Source organism: Trichechus manatus, unplaced genomic scaffold, assembly GCF_000243295.1.
Source record: "Trichechus manatus latirostris isolate Lorelei unplaced genomic scaffold, TriManLat1.0 scaffold00066, whole genome shotgun sequence".
Classification (NCBI taxonomy): domain Eukaryota; kingdom Metazoa; phylum Chordata; class Mammalia; order Sirenia; family Trichechidae; genus Trichechus; species Trichechus manatus.
The window spans coordinates 3,841,996-3,862,186 of record NW_004444002.1 but is presented as its reverse complement, the minus strand read 5'-3'; the positions used below and the strand labels follow the sequence as shown (position 1 = coordinate 3,862,186).

General features: G+C 33.1%; 1 protein-coding gene across 8 annotated transcripts in view; it reads right to left on the bottom strand.

Annotated features, from left to right (window-relative positions):
* STAG2 (STAG2 cohesin complex component) overlaps positions 1–20,191 on the bottom strand; it is a 138,285-nt gene that overhangs the window by 26,859 nt on the left and 91,235 nt on the right. For all 8 annotated transcript variants that reach the window (XM_004379591.2, XM_023734281.1, XM_023734280.1 and 5 more), the window contains 14 exons: positions 19,015–19,088; positions 17,618–17,741; positions 16,743–16,841; positions 16,582–16,661; positions 12,528–12,635; positions 11,237–11,348; positions 9,653–9,770; positions 9,134–9,237; positions 8,024–8,116; positions 7,795–7,884; positions 3,805–4,008; positions 2,483–2,553; positions 2,037–2,124; positions 1,859–1,939 (listed from right to left, as the gene is read on the bottom strand). In XM_004379591.2, coding sequence (XP_004379648.1) covers positions 1,859–1,939; positions 2,037–2,124; positions 2,483–2,553; positions 3,805–4,008; positions 7,795–7,884; positions 8,024–8,116; positions 9,134–9,237; positions 9,653–9,770; positions 11,237–11,348; positions 12,528–12,635; positions 16,582–16,661; positions 16,743–16,841; positions 17,618–17,741; positions 19,015–19,088 — 1,446 coding nt within the window. The remainder of the gene's footprint in view (positions 1–1,858; positions 1,940–2,036; positions 2,125–2,482; positions 2,554–3,804; positions 4,009–7,794; positions 7,885–8,023; positions 8,117–9,133; positions 9,238–9,652; positions 9,771–11,236; positions 11,349–12,527; positions 12,636–16,581; positions 16,662–16,742; positions 16,842–17,617; positions 17,742–19,014; positions 19,089–20,191) is intronic.

Below are 20,191 nucleotides of genomic sequence, written 5' to 3'. Positions count from 1 at the left end.
TATTTCTTTACAATGTTCCAAATTACATAAAACCTTGTCATATACTTGACTATATTAACTGAAGTCTGCTCGTTCACTACATTTAAATTTCTTAATGATTTACAATCTTAAAAAAACATGGAAGATATTAGACCTTTTTTTTTTTTAAAACAAATCTCACCAAACTGCAGTCTTAAAAATATCAGGTATTTTAATGGGTAATATCCTAAGTATACTGGATCCTTTAGAATGAGAAAACTTCTATGATTATAAATGAGTATCTTTAATAATGCTGCTACCCCAGAATGCTTAAAGATTTGTTTTATACTGACTTTATAATCTGAAGGGTAGACAATTCATCATGAATGGAAGAAAATGGCAAGTAAAAAAGGGATAACATTTTGATTTCTTGTTTGTAGGATATTGGTTATACTATTAAAAAACTCAACAATGGAAAAAACCAGTTTTGGGGTATTATTTATTCCAATTTAAAAACCAGTAAAATGTCTCTTAAACTTACTAAAAAGATTAATGTTATTCTTGTATTTTTCTATTTCTACATATTTACCAGTTAATTTAAAAAAGAAATTAACATACCCATCTACTTAACTGATCTATAAAGACCAACCACATTAATTTATCTGAGGCACAACCTATGGCTAATCTTCTAATACTGCATGTCAAATGACAGAATATCAGTACATATTTGGTATATAATAAGCAAGTTATAAATATAATAACAGGTTTAACATGGAGATCCTATTTGGTGAAGAAATCTCAATCAAGTTTCACCATGAAATTTTTTTTATTCTCTAACATTCACTTTTCACCCTTTTCTCATTACCAAAAAATATAATCTTTCTTCTCATTTTAATTTTTAACTCAATGTCTCTAAAACTTAGGTGAGCAATCATATACACTAATATGGTCATGGTTACTACTACAAGTTTGATATTTAGTACAATAAACTTCTACTTGGGTATTAGAGAAAAAAATCCCAACATTTCAACAATGATACACTTATTTTTCAAGGGAAAAAAATTCATTTGTGGATATAAGAGCATCTTTACAATACATAGAGACATTCTAAGCATTTAAAATATTTCAGAGGATCTATGCAAAACAAACATTATTTTAAGGACTCTTTTCTGAGGAAAATACTGATGAGCAACGAATTCCGTAACTCCTAGAAATTCCTTAATATTTATAAAACTGCACCCAAAGAACACCTTAAGGCAGCATCTCTTACTACAACGTAACGAACTTTAAGCTTCCAACTTACAAATGGAAAAGGCAGTACTGTTTAGTTTAATTACTAAAAACATCAAGGATTACCATTACGGATCAAGTTTTAAAAGTTCTATGATCTAGTACCTGACACATTATACTTAATCAGGAGATAATTTATCATGAATTTGGAACATCAGTTAAGAAGTCTACAATATGAACAAGGTAATCCCAAACAATAACAGGGCATAAGAAGATCTGGGGCAACAGGCTTGTTTTCTTCATTTCATGTAATCCAATAGGTGGATGTTTGTTTTAAAGACTCTCAGTCATGATTTACAAAAGCTATCCTTCCATCTGTACTCAATACTTTTGCCAATAATATGAAAAGCCATATATTATGCAACCTTCAAACATGAACAGCAGCTTTTAATTTAAAACCATACTACTTAACACAAACCATATTAATTTTCTTTCACTGAATACACATTAAACTATAAACAGGACTATTTTTAAAGATACATGTTCATAAAGAGTAGATTAGAAATACGCAAAAATTCATTTAAATAATCAGTCTTATTAAATGTCTACATTTGCTGAAAACAGTTAATGACATCTAATTTAATAAAAACACCAGTGAACCAGCACAAACCTTTGTGGAGCTGCTTTCAGTTATCTTTGCCAACTGCCAAAGTATTACATAGTGGGTACACTGCAGTGCATGAATAACAATCTGTTAGAAAACAAGAACAAGAAAATACAGTTAAAATTAAAAACTCACAAACTTTCTTTATCAAAATTACATATACAAATTGTAAATAAATAAACACCTGCTCAGGCATGTCTCCATTTTCAATTCCGGTTTTCAATAGTTTGTAATTACAAGCAAACAAATCCCATTTTGAAAGATCGTGGGCACTGTAAAAAAGAATTAGGTTATATTAAAAAGTAAAACTTCATCCAAATTATTTTGGACTTTACTGTTAACAAAATGCTATTCGAGTAAATATATATAGTAACTTTTTAACATGTCCCTCGACAACAAAAACAAAAAAATGTATTTTTGTTTAAATAAAAAAAGTATGTTAAATGGTAATTTCTCAGTCATCCCCCAATTCAAAACATTATACCAAGTACTTTTTTCTTAATATTAGAAGAAATGTGGAACACAAATCTATAAATCACAAGATTTCTCATAACATATCCCACAGAATACCCAAGCTGATTTTGATTTTGCCACAGATTTAGAAATTGGAAACTTTAAGATTAAACTTACTTATGAAAAGCAGTGATCCTCTTCAATGTTGATAATACCTGATATGCATCATCTTCATCAGGTTCTTCACCCTATTAAAATATTAATTACATAATATTAAACATTATAACCCCCAAAATGAAAAATTTCAGGCTATCAAAATGGTGATGTCACCTTGAAAAGTAAATAATAACCTAATATTTAAACCACAAATTAACCTTGTCATCCAATGCCATGATCTGGCCAAATTTAAGGCCCAAGAGCTGGGTTATCACACTTACATTATACCCAAACAAGAAAAACAGAAGGACAAACCTACGTACACTGAATACACTGCTACTGAGAAAGAGACATCACAATCGAACACCAACTGCTGTCAAGTGGTTTCCAACTCAGACCAATCACAAGTAAATGGGGGGTGAGGGGGGAGCCTCTGAATAAAGACAAGATGTACTTACCCTTCCTGGGTATCAGTATTTGTCAATATACTTTCCAACTGAGAGTAACCTAAGTTTTTCAAAATTTTACACTACTGAATTTAGTATACTGAACTCCAGGTCTCTCAAAAAACACTTGTTTTGAAAATCTAATTTTTCCACCAAGTAACTAAATTTAATTAACCAATTATTTTGCTTGATTTTAAATAAACTTGTCCTAGTCACACTATCATATTCAACCGAAACTAAAGACATTAAAAATTTTAACTAAGAATATTATAATTATACATCGATATATTTTCACAAACTAGTTACTCAGAAAATGATTGAGAATTATGCACGATTTGTTAAAATTAAAAAATATATTTCCAGAACATACAACTACCGCAATTAAAAAAAAAAAAAAACTAGTATGATTTAACGTCATGCAGTGAATGAGTCTCCTTGAATAGAACAATACATGGAACACCAAAAGCAACAATGACTATAATAGCAATTTATCAAGGCTTTATAACATCAAAGACCATAACGGCATTTTCCTCACCAACACTGCCAAAACATTAAGAAAAGCCCTACTTTTTGAGGCTACATGGCCACAGTCTAACTCTGCTTTTCTGTTCCATTAACACCGTTTCCTTAATAGCCCCTTATTCAAGTGACACCAGGAAACTTCTCAGATCACTTCTTTTAATAATTTTTTTATTTTTCCAAAAACAGGAAATATGTTATTTTTGCTTTCACCTTCTCAAAGTCACACAATCTTACCACTTTTCTATTCTGGTGGTGGAGTAATAGTAGCATGATGAGTCACACAAGGAAAAGCCTGAAAATCTTTTCAACATACTGCTAGGGACTATCATCAGGAGGGAGGGGCCCAACTAAAAAAAAAATACTTTTAATGTGTACCTCTTGTAGAAAATCTTCAAGAAGTCTGTTAAATTTATCTGCCAATTCATCTATTAGTTGACTTCTTGAAATATCTACTCTGTTGAAGATTGTAAACTCTTCATTACACAGTGCATGATAAGTTTTAGAACATGCTTCCAAAACATCTGTATCTGTGTGCTTCTCTACTATATTCCGAATCTGTCGCAGTAAGGCATCCAAATGCTGAAAAAATCAAAATTTATCATTATAAGTAAGGTAAATACAATAGGCAAACAGTAACTACAATACCTACAGTGAAATGCTTCAGATATAACTTTAATACCAGTTGAGGTTGTCAGGTTCCCCTTGAGGAAGTTCCAACTCATAGCGACGCTATGTACAACACAGTGAAATGCTGACCAGTCCTGCAACATCTTCACAATCATGGCTATGTTTGAACCCATTATTGCAGCCACTGTGTCAATTCACCGCATTGAGGCTCTTCATCTTTTTCAGTGATGGTCTACTTTGCAAAGCATGATATTCTTCTCTAGGGACTGGTCCCTCTTGATAACATGTCCTAAGCACGTGAGGTGAAGGCTCACCATTCTCAATTCAAAGAAGCATTCTCACTATACTTCTTCGAGGGTAGATTTGTGTCTTCTTCGGGCAGTCCATGGTATATTCAATATTCATCACCATAATTCGAATGCATCAATTCTTCTTCCATCTTCCTTAATCACTGTCCAGCTTTCACATGCATATGAGATAATTGAAAGTATCAAGGCTTGGGTCAGGCGTACCTTAGTCCTCAAAGTGACATCTTTGCTTTTTAATACTTTAAAGAGGTCTTCTGCAGCAGATATGCCCAATGCAATGTATCGTTCGACTTCTTGACTGCTGCTTCCATGGGCATTGATTGTGGATCCAAATAAAATGAAATCCTTGAAAACATCAATTTTTTTTCGTGTATCACGATATCGTTTATTGGTCCAGTTGTGAGGATTTTTGTTTTCTTTATGTTGGTGTATAATCCATACTAAAGGCTATAGTTTTTGATCTTCATCAGTAAGTGCTTCAAGTCCTCTTCGGTTTCAGCAAGCAAAGTTGTGTCATCTGCATAACGCAGGTTGTAAATAAGTCTTCCTCCAATCCTGATGCAACGGTCTTCATATAGTCCACCTTCGGGATGACTTGCTCAGCATATACACTGAATAAGTATGGTGAAAAGACAAAACCCTAACTCAAATCCTTCCTAATTTTAAACCATGCAGTATCCCCTTGTTCTGTTCAAACAACTTCCTCTTGGTCTATGTACAGGTTCGGTATGACCACAGATAAGTGTTCTGGAATTCTCATACGATGCAATGATATCCATAATTTGTTATGATCCAGATAGTCAAATGCCTTTTCATAGTCAATAAAACACACGTAAACATCTTTCTGCTAGTCTCTGCTTTCAGCCAGGATCCATCTGACATAAGCAATATGATACCACATCCTCTTTTGAATCCAGCTTGAATTTCTGGCAGTTCTCTGTCCATGAACTGCTGCAATCATTTCTGGAATATCTTCAGCATAATTTTACCTGCGTGTAATATCACTAATATTGTTCGATAATTTCTACATTTTATTGGATCACTTTTCTTTGGAACAGGCACAAATATGGATCTCTTCCAGTCAGTTGGCCAGGTAGCTGTCTTCCAAGTATCATGGCATAGATACCCTGGCGTTTCCAGCATTGCACACATTCGCTGAAACATCTCAATTGGTATTCAGTCAATTCCTGGATCCTTTTCACCAATGTCTTCAATGCAGCTTGGACTTCTTCCTTCAGTACCATTGGTTCACGATCACATGCTACCTCCTGAAATGGTTGAACGTCGACCAGTTCTTTTTGGTACAGTGAATCTGTGTATTCCTTCCATTTTCTTTTGATACTTCCTGCATCATTCAATTTTTTGCCCATAAAATCCTTCAATATCCCAACTTGAGGCTGTAAGTTTTTCTTCTTTTCCTTCAGCTTGAGAAATGCTGAGCATATTCTTCCCTTTTGGTTTTCTTACTCCAGGTCTTTGCACATTTCATTATAATACTTTACTTTGTTTTCTCGAACCACCCTCTGAAGTCTTCAGTTCAGCTCTTTTATCATTTCTTCCTTTTGCTTTAGCTATTCGACATTCAAGAGCAAGTTTCAGAGTCTCTTCTGATATCCGTTTTGGTCTTTTCTTTCTTTCCTGCCTTTTTAATGACCTTTTGCTTTCTTCATTTATGATGTCCTTGATGTCATCCCACAACTCGTCTGGTCTTCGGTCATTCGTGTTCAATGTGTCAAATCTGTTCTTGAGATGGTCTCTAAATTCAGGTGGGATATACTCAAGGCTGTACTCTGGTTCTCGTGGACTTGTTCTAACTTTTTTCAGTTTCAACTTGAACTTCCATATGATCAATTGCCTGTTCCACAGTCGATCCCTGGCCTTGTTCTGACTGATGATATTGAGCACTTCATCATCTTTTCCACAGATGTCAATTTGATTTATTCTTTATTCCATCCAGTGAGGTCCAGGTGCGATAGTTGTAATTTATGTTGTTTTTTGAAAAGGCTATTTTCAATATAGAAGACACTGGTCTTGCAAAATTCTGTCATTCAATCTCCCATGTCATGTCTATCACCAAGGGCATATTTTTCAACTACTGATCTATCTTTGTTTCCAACATTCAATTCCAATCATCAGTAATTATCAATGCATCCTGACTCCATGTTTCATCAATTTCAGACCGCAGAAGTTTGTAAAAATCTTCAGTATCTTCATCTTTGGCATTAGTAGTTAGTGTGTAAATTTGAGTAATAGTCGTATTAACTGGTCTTCCTTGTAGGTGTATGGATATTACCATAACACTGATTGTGTTATATTTCTGGATAGATCTTGAAATGTTCTTTCTCACAATGAATATAACCCCGTTCCTCTTTAATTTCTCATTCCTGGCAGAGTAGAGCATATGACTGTCTGATTCCCAATGGCCAATATGAGTCCATTTCAGCTCACCAATACCTAGGATATTGATCTTCAAGCATTTCATTTTTGGTAACTTTAAATTTTCCCATCCTTCATACTTCTTACATTCCATGTTCCAATTACGGATGTTTGCAGCTGTTTTCTCTCATTTTGAGTCGTGTCACATCACCAAATGAACGTCCCGAAAGCTTTACTCTACCCACGTCATTAAGGTCAACTCTGCTTTGAGGAGGCAGCTCTTCCCCAATCTTATTTTGAGTGCCTTCCAACCTGAGGGGTTCATCTTTCAGCATTACATCAGACAATGTTCCACCGCTATCCATAAGGTTTTCACTGGCCAATTTTTTCAGAAGTCCATCACCGGGTCCTTCTTCCCAGTCTGTCTTAGTCTGGTAGCTCCACTGAAACTTCTCCACCATGGGTGACCCTGCTGTATTTGAAATACCTCTGGCATAGTTTCCAGCATCACAGCAACACACAAGCCACTACAGTACGACAAACTGACAGATAAGTGGTGGCTACAACCAGTAGGACGTACATTTTAAGGTGTTTCTCTAGTCAGAGTAAATAAATACACTGATCTACCCATACGTATTTCCTCAGCTTTAACAGGAATAATATTAACTATTTCATAGGGCTGTGGTGAAAATATAAAGTGTTAATATATGTAAAGAACTTATAATAACTCCTAGGGATAGTGCTCAATGAATATTAGCTCGGTTTTTTTAACTGTTATTATCCAGTGACCAACCCTCAAGTTCTATAAATTATCATGGGTATATAATCACTTATGGCTAGGAAGAAGGGTACAGCTATGGGCATGAAGCAACAGGACGAAGCCTCATTAGCACTATACTCTAAATTCAACTGATCTAATATATTAAAAAAAACATAAGAAATAGGTGTCCTTTCACATTAAGAAGTTACAAAATTGTATTTCAAACAGTATGATGAGATGAACCAAGCGAACAATTTGTCTTCAGGATTTTTTAATACATAGAAAACATCTTACCTTTTCTAATCGTCCAGTGGTATATATTTCCAAATCAAAGTACTGAGGCAACTGTAACAAGTTAGTCACCTTTTCTGCATCTACCGAGTACTTTGGAAAACAAAAACCAAAAAGAGCATGTCAAAAACATTACAATGATGGTATATAAACATTATGATAAAATTTTGTGTGGAATAGCAAATAAAACCTGAAGTTTTTTAACAACACTATGATATTGAAACAAACTTACTTTTGCCAGTAACTGAGGAAGGGCCACAGCAAAAAGTTCAGTGATTTTTGTCCTGTCATCTAACTGGGTCTTCTTCTCCTTCGCTGTCAGCACCTAAAGTAACACAAGGATATTTTTAAATGTGTATTAAGCCCATTAATATTGTTAAGTGCTCAAGGTAGAGTTACAACATATAAAATAAGAAATAAACTATTTTTCGAAAGATACAAAAATTTCTACTATAGAATTTTAACCCCAAAACAGACACCAAAGAGAATAATGTGCATATTATGAAAATATGGTAAATAAATAAATAAATAAATAAACAAACAAAATAAACTTTCAATAGCCCTAGAGGACCAATCAATACTGAATCAGACTGACCAACTCTAGGTATGGATAGAAGAAGCAGCAGTTAGGAGCAGGAAACATAGTTTAGAATCTTATATAATAATGGAATTGAGCAGCATTTCAGCCTACTCTAGGCTGTGGGCCACAACCTATGGGTTATGAATTCAATATAATAAGTTGCTACTAACAATTGGAAAAATGAGGCAAAAAAAAAAATCGAAGGCATTACACACCGTAAGTTTCAGTACTGTTTGTTACACGCATATACATATATAGGATTGTGATAAGTCACAATACGAAAATGTATTTCTTACTGTGTGTCATGGTAAAGTTTGAAAGCTTATGAAATTGTTGGTATAAAATGTGAAATATATATGAGCTTTAGAATAATACAGTAAAATCTGATTCCAGAAAATATGAATTTCCCCGTTTTAATGAATAATTATATCTAGTTTTATTTCTCATTTTATATTAAAAGAAAGCAAATCTATAAAGAGAGCAAAATAGCCAAGTGCACTATTCTAAAAGGGTGCACTATATTTAGTCTTCAAGGCAGAGACTGTCAATCACTGTTATTTCCTGCATTACCTAGCAAAGTATATTACTGAATAAATTAAAAAATGTCTCAAACTGGGCAGAGTAGAAACCTACTGCTTTAAAGTTTAGTTCTAAAATATTTATAAGCAAAGGTCATCTGAAAAATGAAATGTATGATTAAAAAAAAAAGATTTTTTTACAAGAAGAAATACATTTTACAATACTGAAAATACATTGGCATACCCTTTTTCCTGTCCCCCTTCCCACGGGAGGATGACATTCAGCTGCTTGTCTAATGGTACAAAGCATTATTTCAATGAGAGCACTCTCTTGTCTGTCTGTTAATGCTGGATGGGGGGGAAACACAAAGAGTTAACCCATTTTGTCTCCCTCTATGCCACTTGTAATTATTACATAACTGTTTCTTCTGCCTGTGAATAGAATCTGGCCTAATGTACTAAAGACAATCCCATTATTGTATCACAGAAAGGTTAAACCTTCCTAAACCCCTCAGCATTCCAAATCTTTTCATCACTGTTGCACACATTAGAGCAAAGAAAGCATACTCAGATACAAAAAAATTAAAGAAAGCTGAGGGCAATTATATCTTTGCACATTTTCATGTTTGTGAAAACAAAATTTATATACAGACCAACATTTTATACCATTTTTTTAACACTAAAAGGACAGACAAATGGAATGAGTAAAATCTATGTCCAAAACTGTCTAGACAACAAAAATGCCGTAATTAAATGTCTTTACCTTCCTCTCCACTAAGTGGCTCCTCCAGCAGCAAGCTATTCATACATTCCCAGTCTTTCAGCAGCTCAGTAGCACAGTCCCACATGCTATCCACAAGGTATGCTGCATGCTCATGTAACTAAAATTAAAAAAGAGCAATGTGCTCTTAGACAAATAGCATACCAGCCTTAACTCAAAAGAATGGAAGCTCTGTTGGTACCATGTACAAACTTTCAAGTGGAAGAGAAAGGACTAAGAAATACAGAGGAGAAACTACCATATACATATGTAAATCTTGCGAGGTAGTATCATAAAACATTTCTCACAACAATCATTAAAACATTAACATGAAAATTATTTTTTTGAAAAGATCATATAAATATTTACTGTGTAAATTTTACCTAGTGTCAGTTAACTACTCAATTCTAAAACATACTATAAATTTATTTTAACAGAATGGAAGTGATAATGATTGAGTAAAATATTAAATGCATATTCACTTGTCAATTCAACATAAAGCAAGTAATTTCTCTTCATTCTAGGGATTTTAGGGGGGCAGTATAACCATGATGATACCAAAGTTTGTCAAAATATTCCAATAAGGAAAACTATACACCAGTACTCTTCAGGCACACAGAGGGAGAATCATCAAAAAAAACTGACAAATAGAATCTAGCAATATATAAAAAGGATAATAGATCATGACCAAGTAGGGTTTATCCTGCAAGGCTGTTCTACGTTTGAAAAACAAAATCAATCAACATAAATCAACTTATTAATATGATGAAGTATAAAATCAAACAATCATCTCAAGAGATGCCGAAAAACCACTGGACAAAATTAAATATCTATTCATGATAAAAACCTTTCAGCAACAGAAGTGAACGTCCTCAATGTGATAATAAATATCTATATAACATCTATAGCTAACAGCATACTTAATGTTAAAATATTGGATGCTTTTCCCTACAATCTAGTCAACACTCTGCCAGAAGTCCTAGCAATTCAATAAGGCAAGAAAAAATCTAAAGGGCATAAATGATGGAAAGGAAGGAATAAGATTATCTTTATTTCCAAATGACATGCTTGTGTATTATAGAAAATCCTAAATAATCTTTTTACAAATTACAAAAATAAGTGAATTTAGCAAAGCTGCAGGATACAAAGTCAATATGGCAAAAAAAATGTATTTTTATATACATTTTTTGCTATATTGCTATTTTTTTTTGCTATATATACTAGCAACAACCAATCAAAAAATTAACTTTAAAGGCTCTAACACTGATTAAATGATACATAGTATGAATACAAAAAATGTAGATTTTCAACTTAAGGGATATGTAAAAGAGCTGATGTTAAATCTAAAATCATATCTACAACAATAGTAACAATAGCAGGTACCAACTATTAAGGTCTTACAACTTACAATTTGAACATCCCACTAAAAGCACAAAGCACTTGAAAGTTTTTTTTTTTTGTGGAATAGGTAGATCTCCATTCTATTCCACATTTACTGCATTACGGAGAGATTTTAAGATGTACATCATTTTGACCCCTTCTGTAAAATTTTTCGAGCATTAGTATAAAACAAACAACACAACTAACCTCACTTTCCAAAAAGAAGAAAACCAACGTCTTAACAAGGTTTGCATTTGGGCCCTGTCTTCCTCTTCTTTTCATCACTCCATCCTCTTCTGGATCTCTGCGGCTGAAGAGCCTATTATCAAAGCAAAACATGTACTTTTGTAAAAACAAAAAAAGTTATTCCCCAGTTAAAAACACTTAACTGCCTGAATACTCTATTTAAGCATCTAACAAAGGAGTTAACAGAAGCTGCACGCATAGGTACATGTAACACTGTCGAATATTATACAATCAAACATGTAATTGCCATAAATATTTTTCATTTCATACTTGATAGTACTTCTCAGTCTCCTTAGCTAAATTCAAGTTAACTGTACTAAGTTTTAAATTATTTCTTTTTACAAACTTTATTGCATTTTTGTGACTGCTTCCTCTCATAAAAGTGACTAACCTACAGCATTTATACACATAAACCTATAGTACATATTTTGTTCTTTAAACCTGAACATATCTTTTCCTTCTCATATAGTAATCCCCAAAGTCTAAACTTGCATTGGCTTCTTTCTGTGGATAGCATGGCTCTTTTTCCTCAAAAACAAGTGATTTAGTAATACTATAACAATGATCAGAAAACTGTAGTATGAATGTTTTACATCACCTACTCGTTTTAATAACTGCATCTCTCCAAATGAACATTTTAATAACATCTTACAGAAATACAGTTTAGTCCATGTGGTTTCAAACTGTCTTTTTAAAAACCCATTACATAACATTTGCTGAATGTTTTCTGTGATCATATATTAACATTGCTATACATAATGCTTAATCTGAGATGTTAAATAACATCATAAAAACACAGTATAGGATTCTTGGGCTCCTTACGTCAAACTGTATTAAGTACTTGGGAAAATCTTAATATTTTCTAAAAGCAATGCAAAAACAGACTTCAGACTAAATATCTGTAGTATATGCAGTATTTTGAAGTTAGAGGAGGAGAAAAGAGGAGGGAAAAATTAGGAAGAGAACAGTCTTAATGTTATGATTTAGTTAAATATCCTTTTAAGAACATCCATTACAACACAGAGGTACAGTTACGTTTAAAGATTTAACTTAAGTAAATAAAAATACTGGAGAGGGAAAACCTAAACTTATAAAGGAAATACAAAACGTGAAAACGTCTCTTTGACCTGTACTGCATAACTTTTAAAAAATAAGTTTCACATATATATATCAAATATATCATCAAATGTAAAAATAAATTACTGTTATAACAGCATACTTCAGAAGATGAATAAGAGAAATACAGATTTACTTTTTGTAGAGAAATTCTCCAGCTGCTACTGCTACTGGCCGGTGAGCTGAATAAACCAGATGATAGACATTTTCACAATCTTCTGCAGTAAGAACTTCTTCACTACTCCTAAAAATGAAAAGCAGTACCCATTTTTTTAATAATCTCACAATTCTACATACATTAGAAAATAGTAAACTTTTATAATGTGTTAAAAGAATTTTTTTAAACAGAAATCAACCTTCTTTAATTATTATGTCATTAATAGCTTGGCAACAAAAGAACTGAGTATTTTACTAATTCAAGATAAATGGGGGGGGGGGGGTAAAATTAGAGTCAATACTGACCATAAACAAATATATGATGAAGACAAGCAATAATGTGACATGGATGCTAAACGGAAATTAACTCAAAATAAAGGACGCTAATGTAGAAAGTGAAACGACAGTATGTCAAGAGCTTAGTGTTAATAATCACAGAGAACGCTTTACACATTTCATAGTAATATTAAAGACAGGGACAGTATCACTGCTTTACAATATACTAATGCCCCCAATTATCTCAACACTGATGAAGAGTACTTCCTCTGCCATTCACTGAACACCATAAAAGGCAATGCAGGCAGATTTTCCAAATAATTAAGATTTAAGTGTCAAAAGAACTAATTGCAATCTGTCACTGGAAAATCTTACTAAAGCATAGTACTCATTCTCCTATCTTATTTTAAAAGAACACAGTAAACCTAACCAAATTTTCTTAGTGTATTGCAGTGATTATTAGGCCCATCAACCACAGCACCCCAGGGTAAATCTTGTTCAGTTCTTCCTGAAATGGCTGCATTCAGGTCCCTGGCCTCTGGCAGCCCTTTCTCTCCTTGTATGTTTTTAATCTACTCTGAGATAAACAAACTAGGATTTTAGTATTTTATGTATATTAACAGGACCACCCTCGAAGAGAAAATTCTAAGAACATTAAATGTTTAGTTGAGCAGCTCAGACCTTTTTACTTTTTGGTTTTCCAATCTGCTGAAGGCTCTGTTCAAAAGTCTGATGTCCAAGGAAATACTACAATATTTATTTTTGGAGAGAGAAACTAAACTAAAATGTAGATACAATTGAGGTTTAAAGTATTTTTATTCAAATTACTCTATATATAATACTGGATCATTTTTAGTAAAAACCACTTACGTTTTTCTATAAGAAAAACTATGTTGAATAAAATCAGTTAAAGTATTATAAATCTGAAATAGCTCACTCATTTTAACTTATTGAAAAGCAATGTTCCTGACAAGTTTCATTTATTAGGTATATGCTTTGCTGAGTCCACATGAAGTAGCTATATATATTACCCTTCATAAAAATATTTAGAAGTAAGGAAAGATTTCCACAGTTTTTTATGGAAGAGGGAGGGAAATGTTTTAAAAATATAGAAGCATTACTTTCTTATTTCAGGTTTTTTTTTTTTTCAATATTTCTATAATATGTGTATATAATATTTATAATTTTAATCCAATTAAAAATCAAGAAGAAAAATACAGTAATGGTTAATAGACTACTCAAAATGTCCCCAGTTAAGTGAATTACCAGAAAATGTTCCATATCCTAGGAAGCATTTTCCATGATCAGTACACATCTAGAGCTACCTCTTCGTAATGTCTGCAATGTCGTCCATTCATGTAAATGGAGATAACAACCATCGCCATCTCACAAGGTTGTTCCAAGTATTAAATGAGATAATCCATACATGGTGCTATTATCTTATAATTTAATTCTTCCACTACTGTTAACATCTAGGTTGTCTCCAAAATTCTGTTAGAGACTGTGAGCATTTCAAATTTTGATAGATATTGCCAAATTTTCCTCTGAAAAGGTTATACTTATTTGTACTCTCATTAGCAATGGGAGTACAGTCTCAACAACATAGGGTATTATGAAACACTTTTTTTTTTAATCTTTGCCAAGTAAGTAAAGGAAAAAAAAGTCTCATTTTAATATACATGCCTCTAATGTAAATGTAGTTGAGCACATTTTTCATGTTTAAATTTGCATTTCCACTTCTGTCAACAGTCTGGTTCATAGTTTTTGACTATTATCCCACTGGGTTTCTGGTTTTATTTTTTTGTTTTTGTTTTCTTTTTTTTTTACTGATTTACAGAAATTAATCCCCTTAATGCAAATATTTTGGCCAATTTTTCAATTTGTTTTCTGAGTGTATTTATGGAATTTTATTCCATATAGATATTTTTAGTTTTTTATGTAATTAAGATTTTGATCTTTTCTAGGTTTTATGTCATGCTCAGAAAGAACCTACTCGGTCATATTACCCAAGTTTTCATCTCTGTAGTACTTCTACAGTTTCTTTTTTCACATTTAAATATTTCCTCTGTCTGGAAATTACTTTGTTGTGAGAAATGAAATAGGGATCCAGTTTTATTGTTTCCCCCAAATAGAATTTAGTTGTCACAAAACCACTTATTGACTCTATTTCCTGATAAAAGGAAATGTCACTCTCATCCTATATTAGATTCCTATATGCACTTGGGTTTCTCTTATTCTTTATTCTGCTCCACTGATCTCTTTGTCTACTCATGACCAGTAGTAAAATGTCAAAATTGCTATGGTTTCACAATACGATTTAAAATCATATTGGGCTAGTACTCATTTATTACTTTTTGTCAGAATTCTGCCAGCTTCTCTTACACAGTGTATTTTCCACATGACCATTAGAATTAGCATACTTTGTTACAAAAAAGATCATTTTGGTATTATTTGGTTTGTGTTAAATATACAGATTTCAGGAGATTGTAAGTCTTTAAATAATGAGTTTTCCTAAGTAAGCTTTCCAAAGTAAAAAGTGCATCTACCCAATAATTCAAGCCTTCTTTTATGTCCTTTAGTTATATCTCATTAAAGTTTTTTTCATATACAACAGGTTTCTTGTAAAGTTTTTTCCTAAGTATTTAACAGTACTACATACTACACAGTACTTGGTGCAGAGATGGTACCAGATAAATATTTTTTGAATATATATATATAAAAAAAAACGCAATCACTATTCACACACACACCCATACACACCCATACACACACACCACCCACCCACAAATCCCTTGCCATTGAGTTGATTCCGACTCACAGCAACCCTATTGTCATGGATTGAACTGTGTCCCCCAAAAATATCCGTCAACTTGGCTGGGTCATGATTCCCAGTCTTGTATAATTTGTGTACCATTTTATCATCTGATGTGATTTCCTTATGTGTTGTAAACTCTATCACTATGATGTAATACAGTGGATTTAGTGGCAGTTATACTGATGAGGTATACAAGACTGGATAGTGTCTTAAGCCAAACTCTTTTGAGATATAAAAGAGAGAAGCAAGCAGAGACACATGGGAACCTCACACCATCAAGAAAGCAGTGCTGGGAACAGGGCGCATCCTTTGGACCTGAGGTTCCTGCGCTGAGATGCTCCCAGAACAAGGGAAGACTGATGCATCACAAGGACCTTCCTCCAGAGCCGACAAAGAGAGAAAGCCTTCTCCTGGAGCTGATGCCCTGAACTTGGACTTGTAGCCTACTAGACTGTGAGAGAATCAACTTCTCTTTGTTAAAGCCATGCACTTGTGGTATTTCTGTTAGAGCAGCACTAGATGACGAAGATACCTATCAACACAGCAATACATATTTTAAACTCAGATTTTTTTAGAGGTTCTACGAGAAGTATGACAGAAAAATTTCAGTAAATGCTCATTCTGTGTAAGTGTGACAAAATATAACAAACACATTATATAATACACTCAAGTTTTTCACTCTGTCTCAAGAGTATCTAAAAGACACTATAATGGAAAGGAAACCAACCAAGAGAATGGGACCACATAAATTTCTAGCTCAGTTAAAATTTCACTAAACCGTTTCCTTTATCTGTGTTTTCCCAACAGTACACGAATAAATTAAACTTCTGGTGTATATTCCATGATTTCACCTATTAAAATTTAGACTTAAATAAATTTTAACCTGGTACTCTAATGCATCACTTAGATGTTTACACATTAATAATATGCAACACATACTTACTGTAAAACAAGAGTGAGTAACTTTATTGCTTGTACTGCAACATCATATTCTTTGTCAAGAGTCATAGACACAATTCTATCCTAAGGACAAAGAAAAATATTTTTAAAACGTACACAAGAGAAAAATATATTCAAATCTTCAGATACTTAATTAAGACTAACCTTGAACCGACTGGTAAAAAGCTCCAGTTTGGAATTAAGCTCTTTGTTATAATAAAGCCCTTGCAGAGCAGTAAGACATTTCAGTCTTACCTCACCTTGCTAAAAAAAAAAAAGGGGGGGGGAGAAGGAAAATACATTAAAACTGTGTATTTTCAACCTGAATATTCAAGATGTATACAATATTTTCTACTTTAAAATCTTCACTATGTTCTACACGATAGTGTTTCTTCAGGAACCATCAACTTCATGCAACAATGGGAATCAGTACATACAGTTTAGGACTAAAATACCTTTGTGGTTGCTACTTCTACAGGTAAAAACTGTAATCTTTCGAAAACTTGTTCAGAACAAAACTACTGTGCAAGGCGATAACAATATGCTTCATAGTAAGCTTTCCTTTACAGAAAGTAATATTTGGAAGGAATATATACAAGGAACTTCAAGCTTAATGAAGAAAGTCAGGCTAAGAGGAAAATAGTGTAAGAAGAAAAAAAAAGTCAGAGGCGTTTATAACATAATCTGGCCAAGACAGTTATGGCTATCAAAAGGAAGAATCAAAATTGAAGATAATATTTTTTAAGTATATCACTCAGTAGATAATACAGCAAGGGTTCTTCTTACTCTAATAAATGCCTCCTCACCACCAAATAAATGATCCAAATTAATGTTAAGATCAGTGGCCTGGATTCCAAAAGTACAGAGGACTTCATGTGATACAGACCAACTCTGCATAGAGCACATGGAAGAGAATCAAGGAAAGAGGCTTATGGAAATATGGCCCCAGGTATATCTACATGTAGATAGTTCATTAAGAAGAAGAGCTGCATACAGCTATCCCTACGTGTAGACAGACAAGTTTGTAGGGTACATCTTACCTTATCATGCATAGTCCAACCCACATATTTTAAATAACTGTCATTAAGAAAGGCATCACTATACATTTTCATCCAAATACCAATCTCTTCAATACAAATAGCTCGGATTTCTGCTATTGCATCACTGAATGGAAAAAAGAAAAATTACACATATCAGTAATATTATACCACAGGACTTAACAATTTATTCAAAAGATATCAAATATTTCATATCTATTGTGAATATACCACTACCTTATGTATTACTGTTGTTGTTGTTGCTGTGTGCCGTCGAGTCGATTCCGACTCACAGCAACCCTACAGGACCGAGTAGAACTGCCCCATAGCGTTTCCAAGAAGCGACTGGTGGATTCAAACTACCGACCTTTTGGTTAGCAGCCTGAGCTCTTAACCACTTCACCACCAGCGCTGGGGATTAAAAATTAGTAACTGAAGCACAGCCCTGAATTTCCAAAATCTTACAGTCTCAATTTCATAAGGCGTAATTATCACATTAAGTATTTAAAATTAAATAAAACTACAAAAAAAAACCCATTGCCACCTTTTAAAGCATGCCATACCCCAGCCTTTGCTCACACCTGTGGAACATGGTATGTTCAGAAGACACCAGGCACACTACTCTGACTAAAGCAAAATTTTCAAGGTTAGAATTAGTTACATATAATATTGAGGCCAAGCTCAGCTGGGATTTGAATGGCAGACTAAATTATTTTAAATTCATCCTGTAGGTACTGGTGAGTTATTGAAGGTTTTTGAGCAGAGGAATAACACAAAGTACGTTTTAGGAAAACTACAATGATCTCTAGGCATAAAATAATAAAAAAAACGGACTAAGGAATTGGTGACAACAGAAGTGAAAAGGCAAGAATGGACACGGGAGATGTTATAAAGGAAGTATTACTGATTAGATTTAACGGCCAAGTGGAGAAAATGAGAAGCTGTATAAAAATGCTACAAACACTTAAGAGAATCTGTTAGTGAAAATAGTGGTAAAATTACCTATTTCTTTCCTCTGCTCTTTCAAAATAGCAAAAGAAAACATCTCACTTTATCCAAATTTTCCCACTGATAACGGGAAATGGAAGCAAAGAGGGTAAGGAGTCAAGCAGTGTGTACACTGACTCAATAACAGCAGTACCTTCCATATGCTGGGCAGCTACAAGTCAAGCACAGTGTTACTCCATTTTTCCGATGGGAAACATCAAGTTCAAAACAGTTAAATAACTTGCCAGAGTATCTCAATCAGTGGCAGATCTTAAGATGCTAACATAGATCTATCTCTAAAACTCTTTCCACTAATCTACACTAACTAAACAACGATATATCTAAACTTTACATAGAGCAAAAATTACATAGTGCTACTTATGAGAGAGGAAAAAAAAACTGCCTTCACTTACCGATATCTATGTACAAACACTCCTTTAAATATTGCATTCATCATATTTTCTATTTCATCTTGATTTTCTTGAAGCTGAAAAGAATAATACACCATTTCTTTTCAATTGTAAAGAAAGATAACCAAAAGAACATCTAGAAGCAAATGTGGTTTAGCTAGTGTTTTGGTGATTACATCTAATTTTAATTTTACTAGACAACATTAACCACACAGAAAAATTAACAGCTGTTGTATATCAGGTAGCTCAAGTCTCTTGATACCTGAAATATTTGACTTGGCTTTTCCTATATAGCTGGTAGATTAATTTTTCTTAATTTTCACAAATCTACATAGTTTAAAGGACTCTAAAAAAATCTGTTCAGTATTCTATTATTACTATATATCATTTATTATATATCATGTGTTTATATAAAAAAGTCAAGTATTTCATTATCTAGATCTTTATAGTCTAAAAAGAAGAGTTACGTTAACTAGTAGCTGTTCAAAGAACAAAAGAAATTACAGTAAATTAGGTAAAAAATTTATCTCCCTGTTAAACTGTTTTGAGCGAAGTAAGACTGACCTGAAATAATCAAGTAAACATTTCAAATCTGACTGACCTAACTACTCACATATATTTTAAATTCAGAATTAAGAGAAAATTATTTCTTTTAAAATCTAAGAATAAAACAGCTTTCAGATGATATTCTGTGCTTTTGGAAAAAAAATTTTTTCCTATAAATATAACCTAGCACTTCCAAATAATGCTAACAAGGACATTCACTTCTTATATTCATTAGCAAGATAAATTAGTCAAAGGTACAGGCTGTCTTTCTAATATGTTTAAAAATGTAACCATGACCTAGAATTATTAATATCTTGTATCTGTACACAAATTTTAATGTCAAAGCTTTTTACCTATATCTACTCATTCTGTGTTCACAATCTTAATGTCCAAGAATTAGGTCTTAATTTCAAGAACTAAAACATACATAAGGGGCTAAATTATCAATTCTTCAAAATAGATAAAAATCATGTGTAATGATATGAAAATTAGGCATGGGAGATATATGGGCAACATTTTTCCGGCTTTTCTTGAGTCGGGGCATTTAAAAAAATTATTAAACATTTCAGAGATACCTAATTTAAAATTACAGCCCCTGCCTCACAAAAATAAGCAAGTAGTTTATGGATTACCA